Source organism: Nuphar pumila, chromosome 3, assembly GCF_984573655.1.
Source record: "Nuphar pumila chromosome 3, dmNupPumi1.hap1.1, whole genome shotgun sequence".
Classification (NCBI taxonomy): Eukaryota; Viridiplantae; Streptophyta; class Magnoliopsida; order Nymphaeales; family Nymphaeaceae; genus Nuphar; species Nuphar pumila.
Genome location: NC_143251.1, coordinates 109,340,343 through 109,359,426, shown reverse-complemented (window position 1 = coordinate 109,359,426; position 19,084 = coordinate 109,340,343). Strand labels below are relative to the sequence as shown.

At 35.0% G+C, this 19,084-nt stretch overlaps 1 protein-coding gene across 3 annotated transcripts in view; it reads right to left on the bottom strand.

Moving 5' to 3' along the window:
* LOC149843262 (BTB/POZ domain-containing protein At5g48800-like) overlaps positions 1 to 12,897 on the bottom strand; it is a 34,332-nt gene extending 21,435 nt beyond the window's left edge. For 2 of the 3 annotated variants that reach the window (XM_090001757.1, XM_090001758.1), the window contains exons 1-2: positions 12,786 to 12,891; positions 7,482 to 7,548 (exon numbers count right to left, since the gene is read on the bottom strand). In XM_090001757.1, coding sequence (XP_089857883.1) covers positions 7,482 to 7,548; positions 12,786 to 12,859 — 141 coding nt within the window. In that variant the 5' untranslated portion in view covers positions 12,860 to 12,891. Of the gene's footprint in view, positions 1 to 7,481; positions 7,549 to 12,785 lie in introns of all 3 variants that reach the window. The other variant, XM_090001759.1, reaches the window with a different exon arrangement.
* Positions 12,898 to 19,084: the final 6,187 nt, after the last annotated feature.

The following is a 19,084-nucleotide window of genomic DNA, read 5'->3' as shown; positions in this document are numbered from 1 at the left end:
TCGGATGATCAATACTAGAGTTATTGTCAAAAGAATCAAACACCTCAATAGAGTTAGACTCATCATGTCTTGGTAATAGATCAAATAAAAATGAGTAATCGATTTCTTATTTAGATCCTTTGCTATCAAACCCATTTTCATTTTAAAAAAAGGTGACAACTTTTGAAACATAGAGTTTATTATTTATTGGATCAAAACATCTGTACCTTTTGAATTTTCAACATAGCCCAAGAAAACACATTTAATGGCTTTTGGAGTTAATTTATCATTTTTATGAGTAAGTACATGACACTTACAACCAAAGATTCTTAGTCTTTTAAAATTGGGAGTCATTTTAAAAAGTTTTTCAAATAGAGAAACATTTTGTAACGAAGACGAAGGAGTTCTATTTATTAAGTAAGTTGAGGTTAAAACTGCTTCGGCCCAAAATTTATTTAGAATGACCCTTGAAATTAAAAGAGTGCTAGTGGTTTCTATTATATGTCTATACTTTCTTTCCTCTTAACCCATTTTGTTGCAGAGTTCTAGGACAAGATCTTTGAAGACAAAATCTATTTTGCTTCAAGTAGCTTTAAAAATTATTTGACAAGTACTCCCCTCCCGAATCCGATCTAAGAATAGATAAGTTGCTAAGAAATTGAGTTTTAACCATTATATAAAATTCTTTAAAAAAAGAGAAAACATCAGATTTGTGATTTAGAAAATAAATCTGTGTATCTAGTAAAATTATCAATAAAAATAACATAATAAGGGTAACCTCCTTTTTTATATGACTTGTGAAGGAACCCATACATCCGAATGCACTAATTCAAAAGGCTGAGTAGAAATAAAGGTTTTATGAGGATAGAGAATGACTTTCATTTTTCAAAAATGCAATCTTTACAAGATATATATTTTTCATTACATATATTTTCCAAAAAAGGAAAGAGATGCATCTTAAAAAAATTAGGATTCCCAAGTCTCTTATGTCAAGTATCAATACTTTTGTCTTGTACATAATTACAAAATGACTTGGGTGGAAGGGATAAAAAATCTATAAAGTAAAGATCGCCTTTCCTATGCCCTTCCCCAATCAACTTCCCTGATTGAAGATCATGCACGGTGCAATCTTTAGATGAGAAAAAAAAATTGCAACCATGATCGAAAATTTGGGAGGCAGAAAAATTGTTTAAATTTAATTTTAGAACCACCGTTATTCTTGGAACAATAAATTTTTGAGAATTGTTTTAGTCAAGTGTTCCAATACTATTTATTTTTTAAAAAAGTATCATCGGCCGTTGAAACATAGGATAAAGTAGAATTAGTGTAAACTTCGGAGAGAGTATTCTTATGAGGTGTCATATGAAAGGAAGCATCAGATCTAAGTTGTTAAAGTACCTCCGATATTTGGCTAAGTATGTCTTTAATATCTCCTCCATTTTTGCTTATTGCTTCTTTTTTGGGTGTGATTTTTTCAACGGAAGTGATTTTGCCTTTAAGCTTTAGGCATACCTGTCTAATGTGTCTCAGGTCATTACAATAGTGGCAAATAACACCTTTCCTATATCCACTATTATAGTTGGAATCATTATTATAGTTATTTTGTTTTACAAAGTGGAGGGGCTTATAGGCCCTTACATTGGAACCCGGCCTAGTAACGGCCAAAACATTATCATTCTTATTGGTCATGCCAAGACGAGTTTTTTTTTGACATACCTCGACAAGAGCATCTTCAAGAGGTATAGCTTTAGTTTTACGAAGGAGAAAAGACCTCACTTGTTCAAATTTAGGTCTTAGACCATGAAGGAATTGAAAAAAGTGTTCATTCTCAATTTGCTCTCTTCTAATCTCAACATTTTCGGGAGCCACCCATTTAGGCTCAAGAAGTGCTAATTCATCCCAAAGAGGAGACAAAATACTAAAATAATCCCGAACACACATTTTTCCTTGCTTAGTGGATCTAATCTTGTCTTGACAAAAACATTGTCTAGCAAGATCCTTTTGGGTATACATACCCTTAAGAAAGAACCAAGCTTCATTAACTCTTTTATAAATTTAGCAATGTTGGCACAAATTTTTATATTGACATTGTTCATAAACCATGCCAAAAATTTTGCATGGTTGCTTTCCCAATCCTCTACCTTTATTTGATGTTTATTTGATGTTCATTGATGGCTTCAACACGATCATCTCTAACAAGAGCTTTCTTAACACCTTCGATCTTAGTAAGCTTTGACGATGGTTCAAAATAAGTTCCCATAAAAAAGCCCCAAAGTTTCTTTCCTCTAAAATGATTTTCCATAGCTGAAGCCCACATCATGTAGTTGAATCCATTGAGTTTGAAGGAGAGCTCCACTCTTGATTCATGCTCTGATGAAAAATAGAAAGGTAAAAAGGAAGAAAGGTCAACACACCTTTGTCACGATCTTCAATCACCACAAGCAAGACCTCCAAGATCAAGAGAACCCAATTGGGTTTGATACCATGTAATAAAATGAGGGATCACAAGAGATATCCCTAAACACGCAATAACAAGCCACTAATGGGCAAGATACATAAGGTCACAAGGTGTCTAGGCACAATAGCACAAGAGAACATAAAAGAATATAATAAAAATAATGTATTTTATTGAGAAAAAGCTCTAAAGATCCATGCATACAAGAGGGGACAATGTCCCTTATTTATGCACAAAGGGGAGCTCAATAGAGCTATTGGGAGCTCCCCAACGGTCACAAATGTGACCATTGGGGAGAGTCCCAACAGTCCTAACAATTGGACAATTTAGTAAAATTAAAAAAAGGAGAAAAGTCCCTAACGGATTGTGCTAAGTGCATATGATAAAAGGACAAAAATACCCCTAAGGGTTATGCTAATATACAACTATATACATATATATATTATAAAATATATATAATAGCATATAAGAATACGTAAATACATACATTTTAACATTAACTACTAGAATAAGAGTGTCATTTCAATGTCACTTATGGGCTTAATAATCATACAAAAAGTGTGAATAAACATCTCTTGTCTACATATAATGATACTCAAAATAAGTGTATCAGCTACTAGATTTACAAATTAAGATAGAAATATTAAATTTCACAACCTTTTAAAACACCATGATTTCAAAAATAGATAGTCATCATAAATAAACATAATTATAAGCATCTATAATACAAATGGCCAAATGTCCAAATGAGTGATACAATACACACACGAAACCAGAGATCAAACAAACGCCAGTTAGAACCAAACTATAAGCCGACAATCTAAACCGACAAAACTAAGGTGCACACAACTCACCCTATCAAACAACTCTGATTCAACAAAAGCAATAAGGCCAAAAACAAAAGATGCATCATATAAAATCTGTGATGGACAAAACAAATGTCATAAGAAGGCAATAAATACTTACGAAAATCAATTTTCAAATAAGTGAGTTCATATATAATAACTGATTTGAAAAAACAAAGTTTCAAATCAAATCCAATAACGGTAGATGAAAACTTAAAATGAATATATTGCAATCATATGCACAACAAAATATCAATTGATGTAATCATATGCATAGTCAATATAAGCAAGTTATATAGAGAGATAACTCAATTTAGATTACAAGTTTACTATGAAACAACAATGGCATATAACATTAAAGAGGGTTAAAACATATATAGAGATTCTCAAAGAACCATATAGAAAACCAAGTGCATATACAAGTACAACTAATATTGGATACTCATAAAGAGATCAAAAACTCATGTATATGCAATAATCTTAAAAACTTAAAGCTACATATCTTATATAAAAGCTATAAATAATCACATAAAATATTCATAGGAATACATTTAAGCATATATGCAAGTGATAGTTTAAGGTACTAATGGTATATACCAAAGAAACCACAATATAAAAAATAATATTTTATAAAAAAAAATATGCAATAAATCAAGAGTCTTTAATCAAGAACACACGTCCACCAAAGATATAAGTGGACAAGCACGTCCCTCAATAATGGATAAGTACTAAAGTGAACCATGAGGGAAACACTTATAACACTTAAAAAGGAAAAACACAAAGAAGTTTCTCATAATTCTCAATTTAATATGTTATTAAAAAGCTAAGTATGCAATAAAACTCATGCAAAATATGTAAGATAATTTTCATTAAAGAGCCATGAGACTAAGAAAATAACACAATCATAAGGACCACAAAATGACCAATAAAAGAAATACCCAATAACATAACTATTGTCCCACAAAAGGCATTTATTAAAGTGAATGACTCCCATAAAAAATCATGCTCAATACCTTATGCACGAATAGACAATCTCATTCATCATGTAAGGTAATCACAAGTGCACAAGGATCAAATATCAATATAAAAATTACTTATTCATAAGCTAGATCATGATTTTTAATACTTCATAGGTTAGTTTAAGTTTCTCATAAGAATACACCAAGAGTAAATAGAGAAAAATTAAACACAAGTTAAGCAAAATTTCATAAGATCATACTTGTGAAAGACACACAACACCATTTCAAATAATTTTAAAATATATGTCAATTTTTCAAAAAGAAACAAAACAAAGTTCAATAATAAATACAAACATGATTTGACATTTATAACCATGAATTGTTCAAATAAAGCTAAATGCCAACAATACATACTCAAGAATACTAGATCATATATGTGCATATCAAATAAAGAAAGTTTTGAAAAACTAAGATTCAAACCCGATCTCATAAAAGCACATACATATATAATTTCACAAGATCAAACAAATATTATAAACCTTATAAAATATTTAATAAAAATAAATCCAATGGTAACTTTTTTAAAAAACATTTAAAGATTTTAGTTTTTTATAAAAATAAAAATAATTTTTCAGAGATAAAAAATGAGTGTTTTCTCGTGCATACTGTATGAGATAGATAACACAAGTAACACTTAAAGATATAAGATACATACTGGGTCAAGATTTTTCTTAAATTCAAGCCACACAACGATCATGAATCCTTTACGAACCATGAACTCGAAGCAAAGAATCCTAAGACCCAAAAGTGAAATATGCAAAAATACAAAATGAAGGCCTTTAAGGACTTAGAAGATCATAAACACAAAGTGCATATACACATACATAAGTCCAACTAAGAGACAATACAAGAGCATAAAGGCACAACACAAACACTAAGTGCATTAAAGACATTAAAAAACTAAAGAGAAGAACACAAAACATAAAAAATATTCATCTTATTGAGCATGAATGCTTAAGAGAAGCATTAAGAAATAAAAGGGGATAAAAGTCCCTATTTATACACATACAAGAGAGAGGGAGGCTTCAATAGAGTTGTTGGATTATTCCAACAACTATACATATAGTTGTTGGACTGTTCCAGCTATAAATATATGTGTTGAACTGTTCTAACAGTTGTATTGACTAGTCAACTCTATGTTGATTAGTCAAAATCAATTCTATGTTGACTAGTCGAAAAAAAACCCAACAACTCTATTTGGTATTTGACCAAATAGTCCCTACAAAAACAAAAAAGGACAAAAAAAAATAATAAAATAAAAGTACTAATGTACCCCTAATGGGCACAACCTATTACAAGGATTGAAATGACCAAAATACCCCTAATGGGTATTTAACTATTATATCATTATAAATAAAATATATATACATATATATATATATATGAATATATATATTTATATATGTATATATATATACAATATGAACTAATATATATATATATATACATGTACAACTTAACAATACGTATATGTATACACACCAAAGTATATATCCATCTCTCTCTCTCTCTCTCTCTCTCTCTCTCTCTCTCTCTCTCTCTCTCGCGCGCGCGCGCGCGCGCGAGCGCGCGCGCACGAACAGGCGCCCTTTCTCCTCTGGACAGAGAGCCGAGGGTCTCAGGAGAGAGAGAGAGAGAGAGAGAAAGAGAGGAGGGTTTCAGTAGAGGAGAGGGGGGTTTATCGGGTGGGGAGGGACCATTTTTGTCCCAGCCCTTTGACCTTGGTTTGACCAAGGCAAAATTTTGAACAAAAATTGATCTGAAACCAGACCCAACCCGACCCGACCGTGGCATACCGGTACTGCGCCCATGTCATCGTAGGTACGCTGAGCAAACTGTCATGTCACGGTGACATAGGATTGTTCTTTTCTGCTACATCATCGTTGGAGTTGAAAACATACTGTGATGCAGATTTTGGGGGAGCTTCTCAGGATATAAATTCTACCTCAGGGTTATGTATGTTTCTAGGAGAATCATTAATGACATGGAAGAGTAAGAAGCAATAAAGGATTGCTTTGTCCACTACTGAGGCATAATACCATGCAATGGCTAAAGCGACTCTAGAAATCATTTGGTTGAGGTGGTTATTGCAAGATACGAGAGTAAACATAGACACGACAACTACTTTGTATTATGACAATCAAAGTGCTATTCATGTCACCAAAAATCCAGAATTTCATGAGAGGACTAAGCACATTGAGATAGATTATCACTTTACTTGTCAGGCATATCTGGATGCAGTTATATCTTTGGCATACATTGAAACTCATAATTAGATAGCTGATTGTTTTACAAAAAAATTATTGTTGAAGACTTTTGAATCATTCTTGTTCAAGCTTGGGTTGATTGTGTTCTAATCACCTCAAGCTCGAGGGGGAGTGCTGAGGAAATGCCATATTTCCTTTGTGTGTAATACCCTCCAATGTAGCTATTTGTACATACATTCCAGATTAAGGGTATTTTTGTAAAGTAGCTTATACCACTACTCCACTAGCTTTTGTCTTGTAGTGGGCTTTATGGTGGTCAATCCCCTTTTTTATTTGTTGTAACTCTATTTGCTCTCAATGAAGTGTTACATCTTCACTCTTTTCTCTTCCTTCTCTTTGTGGCTACCCTAGTTTCATGCTTTCATAACACATAACACACTATTAAAGCTAGAGCACAGGAACATGCGGGCCTATGGCTAAGATGGAGCAGATTTACATCAAACCATCATAATCACTTTATACATTTTTTCAAATTATAAACTAATGCAACTTAATGCAATATGTCTTCATCAAGTTAACACATATTAGTTTGAAACGATGACTTCTCAATCAAATTTGATGCCACAGAGTTCTCATAAACTTGTCAGCTTGATTTGTCAATTCTTTCCCTGGCATACATAATGCTTGAAAATTTTGTGCTCAACCATGTACATGTTTTTTCACTGTTAACTGTATCCGATTAATAGTTAACTGAGGTAGTGGTAATTAGAATGTTTTTAACATTTGTTTATTAGTGGTGTCACTATCCTGATTTGTATTCTTTGTGAATTAATTTATTTGTATATTTTTGAATGATTGGGATTTGGCAGAAATGCAATCAAGTGGAAATATATACTTCACTCAAAGGAAAAAAATACACCAATATACACCATACAAATCAGTACAAATAATAAAATTTAAAAATCAAGACATTTACCTTGTGCAAGGCAAAGCTTCCTCCATTCACTTCAACAATGATATCACTTGGCATATCAGGAAATATCCTGTAAACCATTTCCGGATAATAATGTTAACCAAATAAAATGGAGTTTTATAATCATATTGTGTGCCACATATGCAGACTCAGCTAGAAAAAGGATCACATTAAAGGGCAAAAACGGTTTCAGAAGTTTAATTCCACTAAAAGTAAACAACCAAAAAATATTAAATCTATTGTGGTTAAGGCACTCATCCATAAAAGGCAACAAAAGCTAAATCAAACAATTAGAAAGAGTCTATCCATGAATGCAGAGTATAAACCATGTACACAGCTGCAGCATTTTGGAGGTTTATATGCACTTCTTACATCAGAATCCACAATGTTTAATTTTCAAAAATACGTGAAAATTCTTCCTTGAAAGCAAAAATGAACTTATGTTTCCTGATTGTCTTGGTCATGGCAACACACACACACACACACACACACACACACACACACACACACACATATACACACACCCATATATAAAGTTCCCATTTGCACAAAATGCTCACAGATATATGCATCATGAGGAGCTTTAACATTAGTGAACTAAGTCAAGACTCTTGGGGCTTTGTACATCAAGCATGCATGAAATAAGTGATCACTGGGGAGAATTGAGCTGAGGACATGGTCATGTTTCAGTGGGAGCATAATTTAACATCACAATATCTTAAGGAAATGTACTGAAAAAACTGCTCCTGATCTATGGGTCTAAGATGCAGGAGAGTGATTGTCATCCCAAAGGGAGGGTCATTACGCTGAGAATGACATCATATATGATCCACAAGAAATAGTGTTACTCAATAAACTTCAATAAGAGAAGATTATCCTCACAAACTCTTCTACCATAACTAAAATGTAAAAGGTGGTCCTTCACATTATATCTATCTGTTAAAGTATTTGTTGTCACTTGATTTTGGTTTTCACGTAGGACAGTTGAGATTAAAGAATGCAGTTTACTGGAAAATCATGCATCATTCAGTCTCTTAACATTTAATAGGACAGCAGAACTGGATTTTGGATGTAGGATTTTTTCCTCAGCAATCTGAACCACACTCCCCTGTAATCCAATTGAGTGTTTCTGCACTTTTCCCTTTGTTGATTTTATTTAGTATAGTTGTCATCACCAAGGAGAAAAGAGAAAATGAAAAGAAGAAATTATTCATTAGAAAATTAGAAGTGGAACAGGTCCTAATCCATAGGTTTACTAGGCTTTCTGCAATTATATTGCTATTGAGCAAGACTTGACTTAGCAATTGTTTATTTGCTAAGCTGAGTAACTTCTGCATGATCACGGATCTTAGAGGCTTGTTCCATGAATAGCAAACAGTAAATCATGACTTAAAAGATATGTAAAGACAGAACTGTAACAATTTTGGAGTACTTGCCAAGGATGGAAACCTTGTTATAAGGAGTGAGCAATTATTATTGAATACACAACTACCACAAGATTAACTGATATGGGTTTTGTCCACCATTTGTAAACATGTCACAAAGAACCTGGTTTCCCTTTGATTTGAATGGCAGGTCTATTCAACAAAGAATGTCTCTAAAAAGGCACAGATGGTAGGAAAAAAAAAACGGCATTCATTTAAGGATGCATTTTTATTTTCTTGAAATTCACCTTTGACCAATCACGAATTGCCAATTATACACCCATTTGAGAAGAAACACTAAGGATCTGAATCCTACTAAAAGAAATTAGAAAATCTTGATTTGCATTTTGCAAATGCAATATTGAAGAAGAGAAGCAGTAAGCTTTGGACAGAAAGGCCAATCCATTATCATTACATAAAGGATGACAATTCATCAATAGGGGTGATCGGCCTGGGTGCCCGACGGGCTGTCGGGTACCCGGCCTGTAACGGGTCGGGCTTAGGCTGCAAAAGCAGCCCAGGCCCGAATGAAAGAGTGAGACTAGCCCGGTTAAATAATCGGGCCCCATTCAGGCTGGGCCAGGCCCATGTGTAAAATACATGGGGCCCAACAGGCCCGGCCTGAGTCCAGCGACCAGAGCCTGGCCCGAGCCCGATTATAATCAGGTCAGGCCAGGCTCTAACCAAAATGTGGATCGGGCATGTCAGGTTCTTATTGGGCCAGGCCAGGCTGGCCCGATGGTCACCCCTCTTCATCAATGAACACACATATTGTAGAAATTCACTAAAATGCTCCAATGCTATAATAAAGCCATACTTGATATTTAAACACGAGCATGTATGTGGAAAGATTTAGTAGAAGTATATTCACTTGCTCTTCTCTTGCAACAAAATTTGGTCTTCGACCCTTGATTTATAACCTTTTGTAACACCCTTACAAAATAAAATATGCACATCAACCCCACTATACAGCTGCCAACTGAAAAAGGACAAAATATCATTGTGGGAAAAAGATGTCATCACCTCCATCATTCTCAAGAGATCCATACACTATGATCTATTAACTGATTTTTTAATAATATTAGAAAATTAAATTCAAGTCTGAACATGATGGCTAGAATATACCCTTGTCAACTTTCTCGTAAACAAAATGGGAGTTAATATCAATGTGTTATATGTGCTTATAAATTCAATATTAGAGACAGCATATATGGCTGCATTATTATTATAATAAAGAGCAACTGTTAGTGATACTTTAACACCTAATTCACTAAAAGCTATGGCTCTTCATAAGCTTCAAGTACCGTTGCTCCATGCTCTGTTTTTTAAACTTGAACTTAATACTACAATTTTTCCTTATTTGAAAAACTAAATTTCCTCTAATAAATGAACAATAGGTCTTCTATCATTGAAACGGGTCATCCCAATCTGCAACAATGCAAGTTTAAAACTTGAACTTCCTTTACTTGATTTCTCTCCAAGTAAACATGGCTTGCACATGAATGATAATTGGAGCATGCAAGTGTCGTCTTAAGACACTCATAACATATGCTTAATGGTTTTGATATAAGATTTTTCATATCTTTGTCTTTAAAGAGTTCTCTACTTCACAAAGTTTGTAATATTGCTACATAGGTGTATCAATAAGCTTATGCACTAACATTCAAGTCCTCTTTACAATATCAATTATATATTCTTTGATGAAATCTCACAATGGCATTAGAAGATTGAGATGAATTACTCTCAAGAAAATGTCCCAAAATCTTCTATAGTGAACACTTTAAGCATTGCTTTAGTCTTCAGTGTGAAAAGCACCCTTAGACTGAGTTTTCTGAACTTGATACCACTAGCCCATTGTCTGATTTCCCTCTTGTTGCCAAAATCATTGATATGCTAAATTTTCAATTCATATAACAATAATTGACTGTTAAAATTGTAATCTCATAGTTAATCTCATATGTAATATACCACTATCATATGTAATCTTATCTGTTTAGTTTAGTTTATCTTTTTAGTTTAGTTAGCTTTTCTTTTTAGTTTAGTTAGCTTTTCTTTTTTTCAGTTTTGGACATGTAATAGGCTTTATGCCTTTTTGACTAAGTCAAAAAGCATAAAGCATCATTTCTTACTTTAATGAAATTATATTTGCATTCTTTCTTGGATAGTGTTTTTATGAATATTGATTCTTGTGAGTGAGCTTTGCTTATGAACCTTTATGGTTCTTGTGGAAGAACTTTTGTGAGAATCATTTGAGGATTCGGATTGTGGGTTGCATCTTCTTACATTGACACCCTTTTAGACAAAAGAATCCAATGTTCAAGACTGTCGTAGGAATTCCAATGACCACATAGAAGTTGGTATTATCATGGAATAAACGCTCTGTCCAAGATTTAAATCCAAAAAAAAAGAGTAACAAATGGATGGATAGTGTCTAGTAGGTTTGCACAACGAACCGAGCCGAGCTTGTACATGAGCTCAAAGCCTCGGACAAGCAAACAAGCCGAGCTTGATCGGCCTTCTAAGCTCAATAAAGCTCGGTAGGCTCGGATAATATATATATATATATATATATATATATATATATATATATATATATATATATATATATATATATATATATATATGTTTGCAAATAAAATCAAAAGGTCATTGTTACTGCAATGGGTAGGACGTTAGATTTTTCCTCAAAAGGTTTTGGGTTCGAATCTCATCTTTTGCCTTTTTTGTTGTACGTTAATCTAGAGATTTTTTAGTATGTATATAATTTTTTCAGTCATAATATTCAAAAGACATGCTCTGCCTTAGTGGTGGGTCACTTGGTTAACGGTAAAGAGGTTGGGGATCGAATCTCACCTTCTCAAATTTTTTTTACAAGATCCTTTTATGAAATACCATTGAAGCTCAACTCGGCTCGAGCTCATAACCGAACCGAGTCTGGACAATGCCATACAATCTCGGCTCCGAGCTCGAGGTGAGCTTGGACAAAGACATTTTGAACTGAGCTGAGTTCGAACAGCCCATACTCGGCTCGAACTCGGCTCGTGTGCATCCCTAGTATCTAGAGGTGCCCCTATAGGCACATCTAAGAGTCAAATGGTCAACATATGGGATAATCTAAAGCAGTCAGAGTGATGATTCAGAAGACATCAGAAATTCCTAAAGAAGTAGGAAGGATTTTTCTGGTAATGAAAAAATCAAGCGGATCTCATAAGATAGAAGTCAAATATTGTGAAATCTGAATGATTACTTAGGTGTGGTGCCTTAATAAGGATCACATCTATGGGGAAACATCTAAAAAAATCACCTCAAAAAATTCAGTACGGTACAGATAAGCATTTCAAAATACCCAAAAAATTTCTCAAAAACAAAAGGTCTAAACTTGTATCAAGATGTGGGGATTGAGAATCTGCATTACATTCAGTAACAGCCTCCTTCAAAACTATTATCGCATTAGATATTATTTTTATCTTTCAATTATCAGCTGGAAATTCTTTAATAATCTCTCCTCACCTCAGAACTCATTCATGAAGTGGGGATGCAAGGGGGCTAAGTAGAGGAAGTTGTATAAGCAAGCTAAGCTACATCACAACTAAATTTTTAATTCTGGACTTCACATGAACATAATGGTGAGAACTTAAAATTTCAATTACCAACCAGAAAAGCAGACAGGATATGCACTAAGAAAAGCCACCTTCAAGAGCGTCACCACTCTGACATAAAATAAAGAACTCTAGCAAGCCAGCGATTGGTTTTTCCTACCAGCTACTCTAGCAAATAGTGATACCAACTATCAGAGACCAACTTTCATAAACTTTTTACAAATCTCAAAATCGCACAAGCATCAATCAAACCCACAAACAAGGATCAAAATTCAGTATGATACCATTTATTTGCTCCACACTGACTGGAAAGGGCCTGCTGGGAGAGGAATTTCGACAAAGACCAGTCGTAATCCATTTGCGCTGATAAACAGAGATACCCAGATTCCTCAAAAACCAAACAGAGTTGGGGTGCTGAACCAAGAGTTGGTTGAGGTAAATGGTCGAATGGTTGGTGTGCAAGCCAAGGGAGGAGATCAAGGAGGATGGTGGCGGTGGTGGCAAGTGGTAGAAATAGTGGGTCATGTCTGTGGGGGGTAGAGCACAAAAGAAGGCAGCAGCAGATGATGATGAATCACAAAGAATCACTAGCAAAAGCGGGAGAATAGTGGAACTTCAAATGCCCACCAAAAAGACAAGCATCAGGAATTCCCGGGAGTTCACTGCACCACTACACTAACGGTTGGGATGAAATAAAAAAGGGAATAGTATGGGTTGGTAAGTGGGGGCAGTTGATTTTGGGAGGAATTACCACAAAGTGGCCTTAGTTTCTTAGTCATAGACAAGAAATGATCTTTTCTAGAAAAAGTAGGATTTTGGCATCCGGTTAGCCAACTACTAGTTTTTTCCTGATATTTTGATGGAGGTAACAATAAGGGTACATAAATATTGAGTGGAAGTCACCTTTTTTTTGTTTAGTTCATAGTCCAATGGTTTGTCTAATAGAAAAAGGATTTTGAATCATATGATGGTGATAGTTAAGCACGTTATTTAAGGACATAATAAATCAACAGCCTACCAAATCTTGACGAATAAAAAAAATGTTACTATTACATTGAAAATAAATTATCCAAGGTGTGATCCTTAACAAACAAACCATGTGGAATACATCCATATGATCAGGTTAAGTTGATACAGCTTCCACCTATTATTCCAACTGAACACTTTTGTATCATTTGCATCTATCAGGGCACTGAAACCCCATAACGGTGGGGGTTGTAAACTCTTGATTAACATAAATTAAGTCTAAAAGCAAAAAGTAATTTTTGTTTTTTGGATCATGGTTATCATATCCTATTTACTATTTTCATGTGTTAAAGTTGACACCCACGTCATTTTTCAGGTCACTTTAAAGCCATCTTTGTTTTCATGAACTGTGAATCATCAAATCTTTTATGTTTTTTAAAATTGAATCTTACAGGATATTGAATGTGATTAAACCCATCACAAATTATAATATAAAAATTTGCAAAAATTGCTTTTATCACATTAATATCAAGAAAAAACACGATATTTTAAAAACATCTATGATGAAAAAACACGATAGTTTAAAAACATCAGCAACATTTTGTGGTATAAACTGGTATACTAACGCACTATTCATCTTGGGAAGTGAGCACCGTCAACACAGTGCAAGTGTTAATTAATAAGCCTTTGTTTGGGACCGTTGTTGGTGAGGAGATGAAAGGGGGGAGTGAAGATGAAGATGAAAATGAGGCTAAAATTGTCAACAATATCCTTAGGAAGATGTAATTGAAAATGGCATATTTTTGTTGAAAAATAAAATAGAAATTGAATACAAATAAAATAATAAGTTATATTCACGGGAAAAAGCTCTCAGACCCTCTTTCTTTCTCATTTATTCAATATTTCAGTTATATATTATACGAGTTAAAAGAACCAAACAAGAAACTTTATCTACAACTCATATGGTAACTCGTTAAGATAAAACAATGATGGATTAAAGTTTATCTAATCCATTAAATCTTGAAAAAGCTGGAACTACAAATCTTTTTCAGATTTTAGATAAAACCTTCCATATTGTTATAGATTCAAACAATTTTAACTCACATAGGGTACGTATTAATTACACCCTCATTAAATACCATCTCCCAAACAAAGGCTCATAGTATTCAAGAAGCCACCACAGATAATTTGGAGTAACCTTATTGAATAGAATTGTATCTTTGACGCCGCCATAAAAGATGCAAGATAAGTCTGTATATAAAATGACAAGGCACGGACTTAATTAACTTGAAGTGTCGCTGTGACAAGGCATATAATTAGTGGCGTTGAAAGAAATTTTTTTTCCTCTAGAACATAGCTGTTCATTGATATTCATGCATAAGGCAGACATGTATTTGCTTTGGCTGAGTTCAAGTTGATTATATGGCCACTTGTTGTCTTGTGGTCCCTGGATTTCATAGATTTATAATAATTATTTATCTAATTATTTTGATTAATTAGCTGTCATGAATTGTACTAGTGAATAAAACAAATGAATGAGAGAAAGGTGCATGGGCAAACACTGACAGGTCCCCTCTCATGGAGGACCAGGTGCAATGTAATTGTACACTTTTAGCGTTCTGCTGCGCTTGATCACCGTTCATCATTGCTGGTGCACCTCAGCTGGCGCTGTATCCCGAAAATGAAAAATGATCAGGTGCAGCAGCACAGTAAAAGTGTGCAATCACATTGCACCGATCCTCTCTCCATCCCAGTGAGATGAAGCATGATACTTTGGCTAGATAGTCCTTTCGAGCTGTTTAGTCAAAATAATATCTCTAGGGATGTCAATGGATTGAATTTTATCCAACATCTGACTGAATCCGCGCCTCTGATTAGTTACATTTGGTAAGCCAAAATCATGTTTCGATTATAATTACATGTGATGTGATGAAATATTCGAATTTGATGGATATCCGAATCTTTTAAATGTAAAAAAGTATTCTTGGTGTGAGCTTTTCCCTGCGAAACTGAATCTGAACTTGGATCCCTTTAGCCAACATCCGATTAGTCGGATATGGTATTGGGTGCATCCAACCTGAATCCGAACTGTTTACATCCCTAAAATCTATGTCATTAAGCCACCACCTCCATGGAAGTCACACGACAAAAAAAAAAAAACTGTTTTACTGACGCGTGCCCCCCTGGCGAGGCAGTAAAAGCATTTTTACTGGCGCGCTAGTCTTGAATTTTCTTGCTATGCTCTGTAACATGATCACATATCACATATCACTCAACTAAGATTAAGATGGGGCATGCCTCACATGAAAGGTTTAACTACGTATGCACAGTCATTCTAGAGGCACGTTTAAATGCACAGGGTTCGAGATCCAAGGACAGGATCCTGTTTTAAGGCCCAAGCTAGATCTTCTAGTCATGCAAATTGAAATCTCGTCTAAAATATCCAAAAAAAAAACACTGAAATATTGCATGGTTTTCCGGTACGACTTTTGGAGGGGGAAAGGAGAGACCGAAAAAAGACGCTTTTAAAATTCTAGGATCTCAATTTTTTTTGGATCTCAAATTCAAGGCAATCAAATGCATCATAATGACTTGAATGCAACCAGTTATCTAGACAAAGGAGAAATTAGGCTTAGGAATCTCATTGTGTAGAAACACAGAGTATCTTGCATTAATTCATTTATTTGATAATAAGTGAATTCATGTAGTACTGTAAAACTGGGTTTTGGTTGTAAACCAGGCTTTGACCAAAACCTGGCTAAATGATAAAAGAGAAGTTTTCCAACCTGGTTTATTGGTCGAGGCTTTTTGGATTTTGGAGAGCTCCTCCAACCTAATTTTAGTCCAGCCATTTCCAGCTGATCGCTACCAGAAAGTGGTCGGACTTGTATTGCCCAGCTAGGGCGCTATCGTTTGGTGGGTGATCCAAAAAAGGCTGGACTTAGTTTTTTTTAGTTTTTGATATTTCAATTATTTTTCAGCCAGCCACCTGCCAGAAAATATGGTGCTGACTAGGGATGCACACCGAACAGAGCTGGCTCGGCTCGGGCTCATCCACTTCGCAAATTAGTCGAGCTTGAACCATTGTATGAAGCTCGAACGAGCTATCGAGCTGAGTTTGGACGACCTGTCGAGCCCGATAAGGCTCGGTTCATTGCAAACTCCATATATATATATATATAATATCTTTGTAAAAAAAATTAAAACTGCATTGTTACTGTACTGGGCAGGACGTTAGTCTTTATTAAGAACGTGTTGGGTTCAATTCCTGCGTGCCTTTTTTAGATGCGAATTTTTAGTATGTATAGAGATTTTTCAAAAGACATGTATTTGGCTTAATGGTAAGTCCCTTTTAAGCTTGGCTCAACTCAAGCTCGGAACTGAGCAAGTTCGAACAGCCGAGGCTTGGCTTGAACTCGACTTGTGTGCATCCCTAGTTCCCGACCTTACTAAGAACACCATCCCAACTATTTTCCAGCCAGTGGCTGGCCGACAAATGCCCAATCTTATTTTTTTAAATTTTGTTTTAATTTTATTTTTAATGACCAAAAATATGAATGCCACCCAAACAAGTTAAAAACCAGGTTTTGACGCAAAACTCTATCATCCAAACATGGCCTTAAATGGCCCCATAATTGAAGAGTTTGCACAATTTTTTGTTTCTTTTTTGATTATTTAATACAGAAAATCACCATTTAGTTTTGGACATCCCGGGATTCCGCACGGTGGTGATAGTTTGTGGCAGGGCCCAGCGTGACCTTGGACTCCATGATTGGACAGATCTTTTTTTTTTGCCATTAAACGGGCCCACTGATTGTTCACATCATTATGAAATAGGTTTGCAACTTTAACTGATGCTTCTTTTGTCTTGGTAACTTTTATCTGCTTTGCGTTCTGTGCCTTTCACCTTTTTTAGTGCACTCCCAACTTTGTTTGCTAGTGGAAGGGGAGAATCTTGAAAAAGAGCTACTAGCACTGTGGTCAATTTTTACATGAATTTAAAATAAGGTGATGGATTAAAAAATGTGCCATCTAGGATCTTGAAATTAGGTCAGTTAACAGCCTGGATCTTGGCTTGCTCCTATCTGATAGCTCATGGTCTTAATCCACTCATACACACTTGGATGTTGGTCCACCTAAGACTTGATGCACTCTGATATTTTTCACACATAATTAGTTCTTAAAAAAACTAGCTAATCGGCCTGCCCTTATGGCCGGGCCCTATATGATAACTCAAATAGTAAACAAAGGTTTACATCATATAAGTTTATCAAGTTCGAAAGTAAAAAATAATGAAATCATAAATATATTGATAAACTTAAAATATTATAAATTATTTTCATTTTATGACTATTGAAAAGAGGGAGAAAAACGTTTTGGAGAGAAAGAGAGCACAGTTATAAATGATAATTAATTTGTCAAAAAAATACAATGTGCCATGTAAGTAACACATTTTTTTATAAAAACTCAATGCAAATACTCATACAAAATTTTAATTACATTCTCAACCTACATGATAACACTGTCAATTAATAAAAAGTTATAAAGCATCCAATTTTTTGTACTTATTACTCTTGCTTCTGCTTTTATAAAATTTAGGATACTAATACATGCAATTTATTGATTTGCATTGCAATATTAATATTGAGACCTAAAATGGTGATCCATGAGGTTGGCTAGATTGGCAAAGTCAGTTCCATCTTAGTTGAAGCGTCTTGACTCTCCATGGAGCTGGCTATCCTGGGTTTGATAAACTAGCACTGTAGAATTATGCAGGATCAAATCAAACTTAGATGCCATTCGCAGAGCAGAAGATCAACAAGGGAGACAAACACAAGGGGTTCACACACCTGACTAAGTGTGTAGGCTTAAGGCATTCAAGTTGAAGGACGTCGATAGTTTGATACTGGGACACATGACATCCTTTGCTACAAGGCCGAAGCAGTGCACTCCCTACTGAGCGAGTGGGATGATGGTCTTGGGGTTTTACATCACCGAATGAGTAATCACAGATCGACAAGACTTTCCAGTGCAACCAGTCTCTGAATTTGTCGGTTTCCCTATGTAATAGATGAAAAAAAGGAGCCAAAGAAAAATTTAGGTTTTAACAAGTGTTGGGTGTTAAAGATGGAAATTATCATGAGTTTACCTTCAAAGGAGAATTTGACTTGTCTCCTTTAAATGGGAGGGCAGATTGGGTGCAATCACATTGCACACTTTGAGTGTGCCGCTGCACTTGACTGCCCTCCATCTCTGGGGTACAACATATTAGCTGTGAGACCCAACAGACGATGGAGGGAAGATCAGGCGCAGTGGCAGACACACCTGATCTGCCATCCATAAATGAGATCTCATATGGGGAATATTAGACAACTAGAACAGTTGCCAAGGTTAAGTTGCATGGGAAATCTCATGCACTCCCAACTTACCCCACTGCCGCAGATACCAAGATGCAATCATGGGCCACTGTTTTTTTGTCTTGCTAGGCAAGCTGTAGAATAACTCCATGAGAAGCAAACCCAAGGCCCTCAGTTATGATAGTAAGAACCATCCAGCTATTTCATTTGACACCACTTGCTTTTTGATGATTAAAGAAAAATCGTTTTGCTCACCCAAA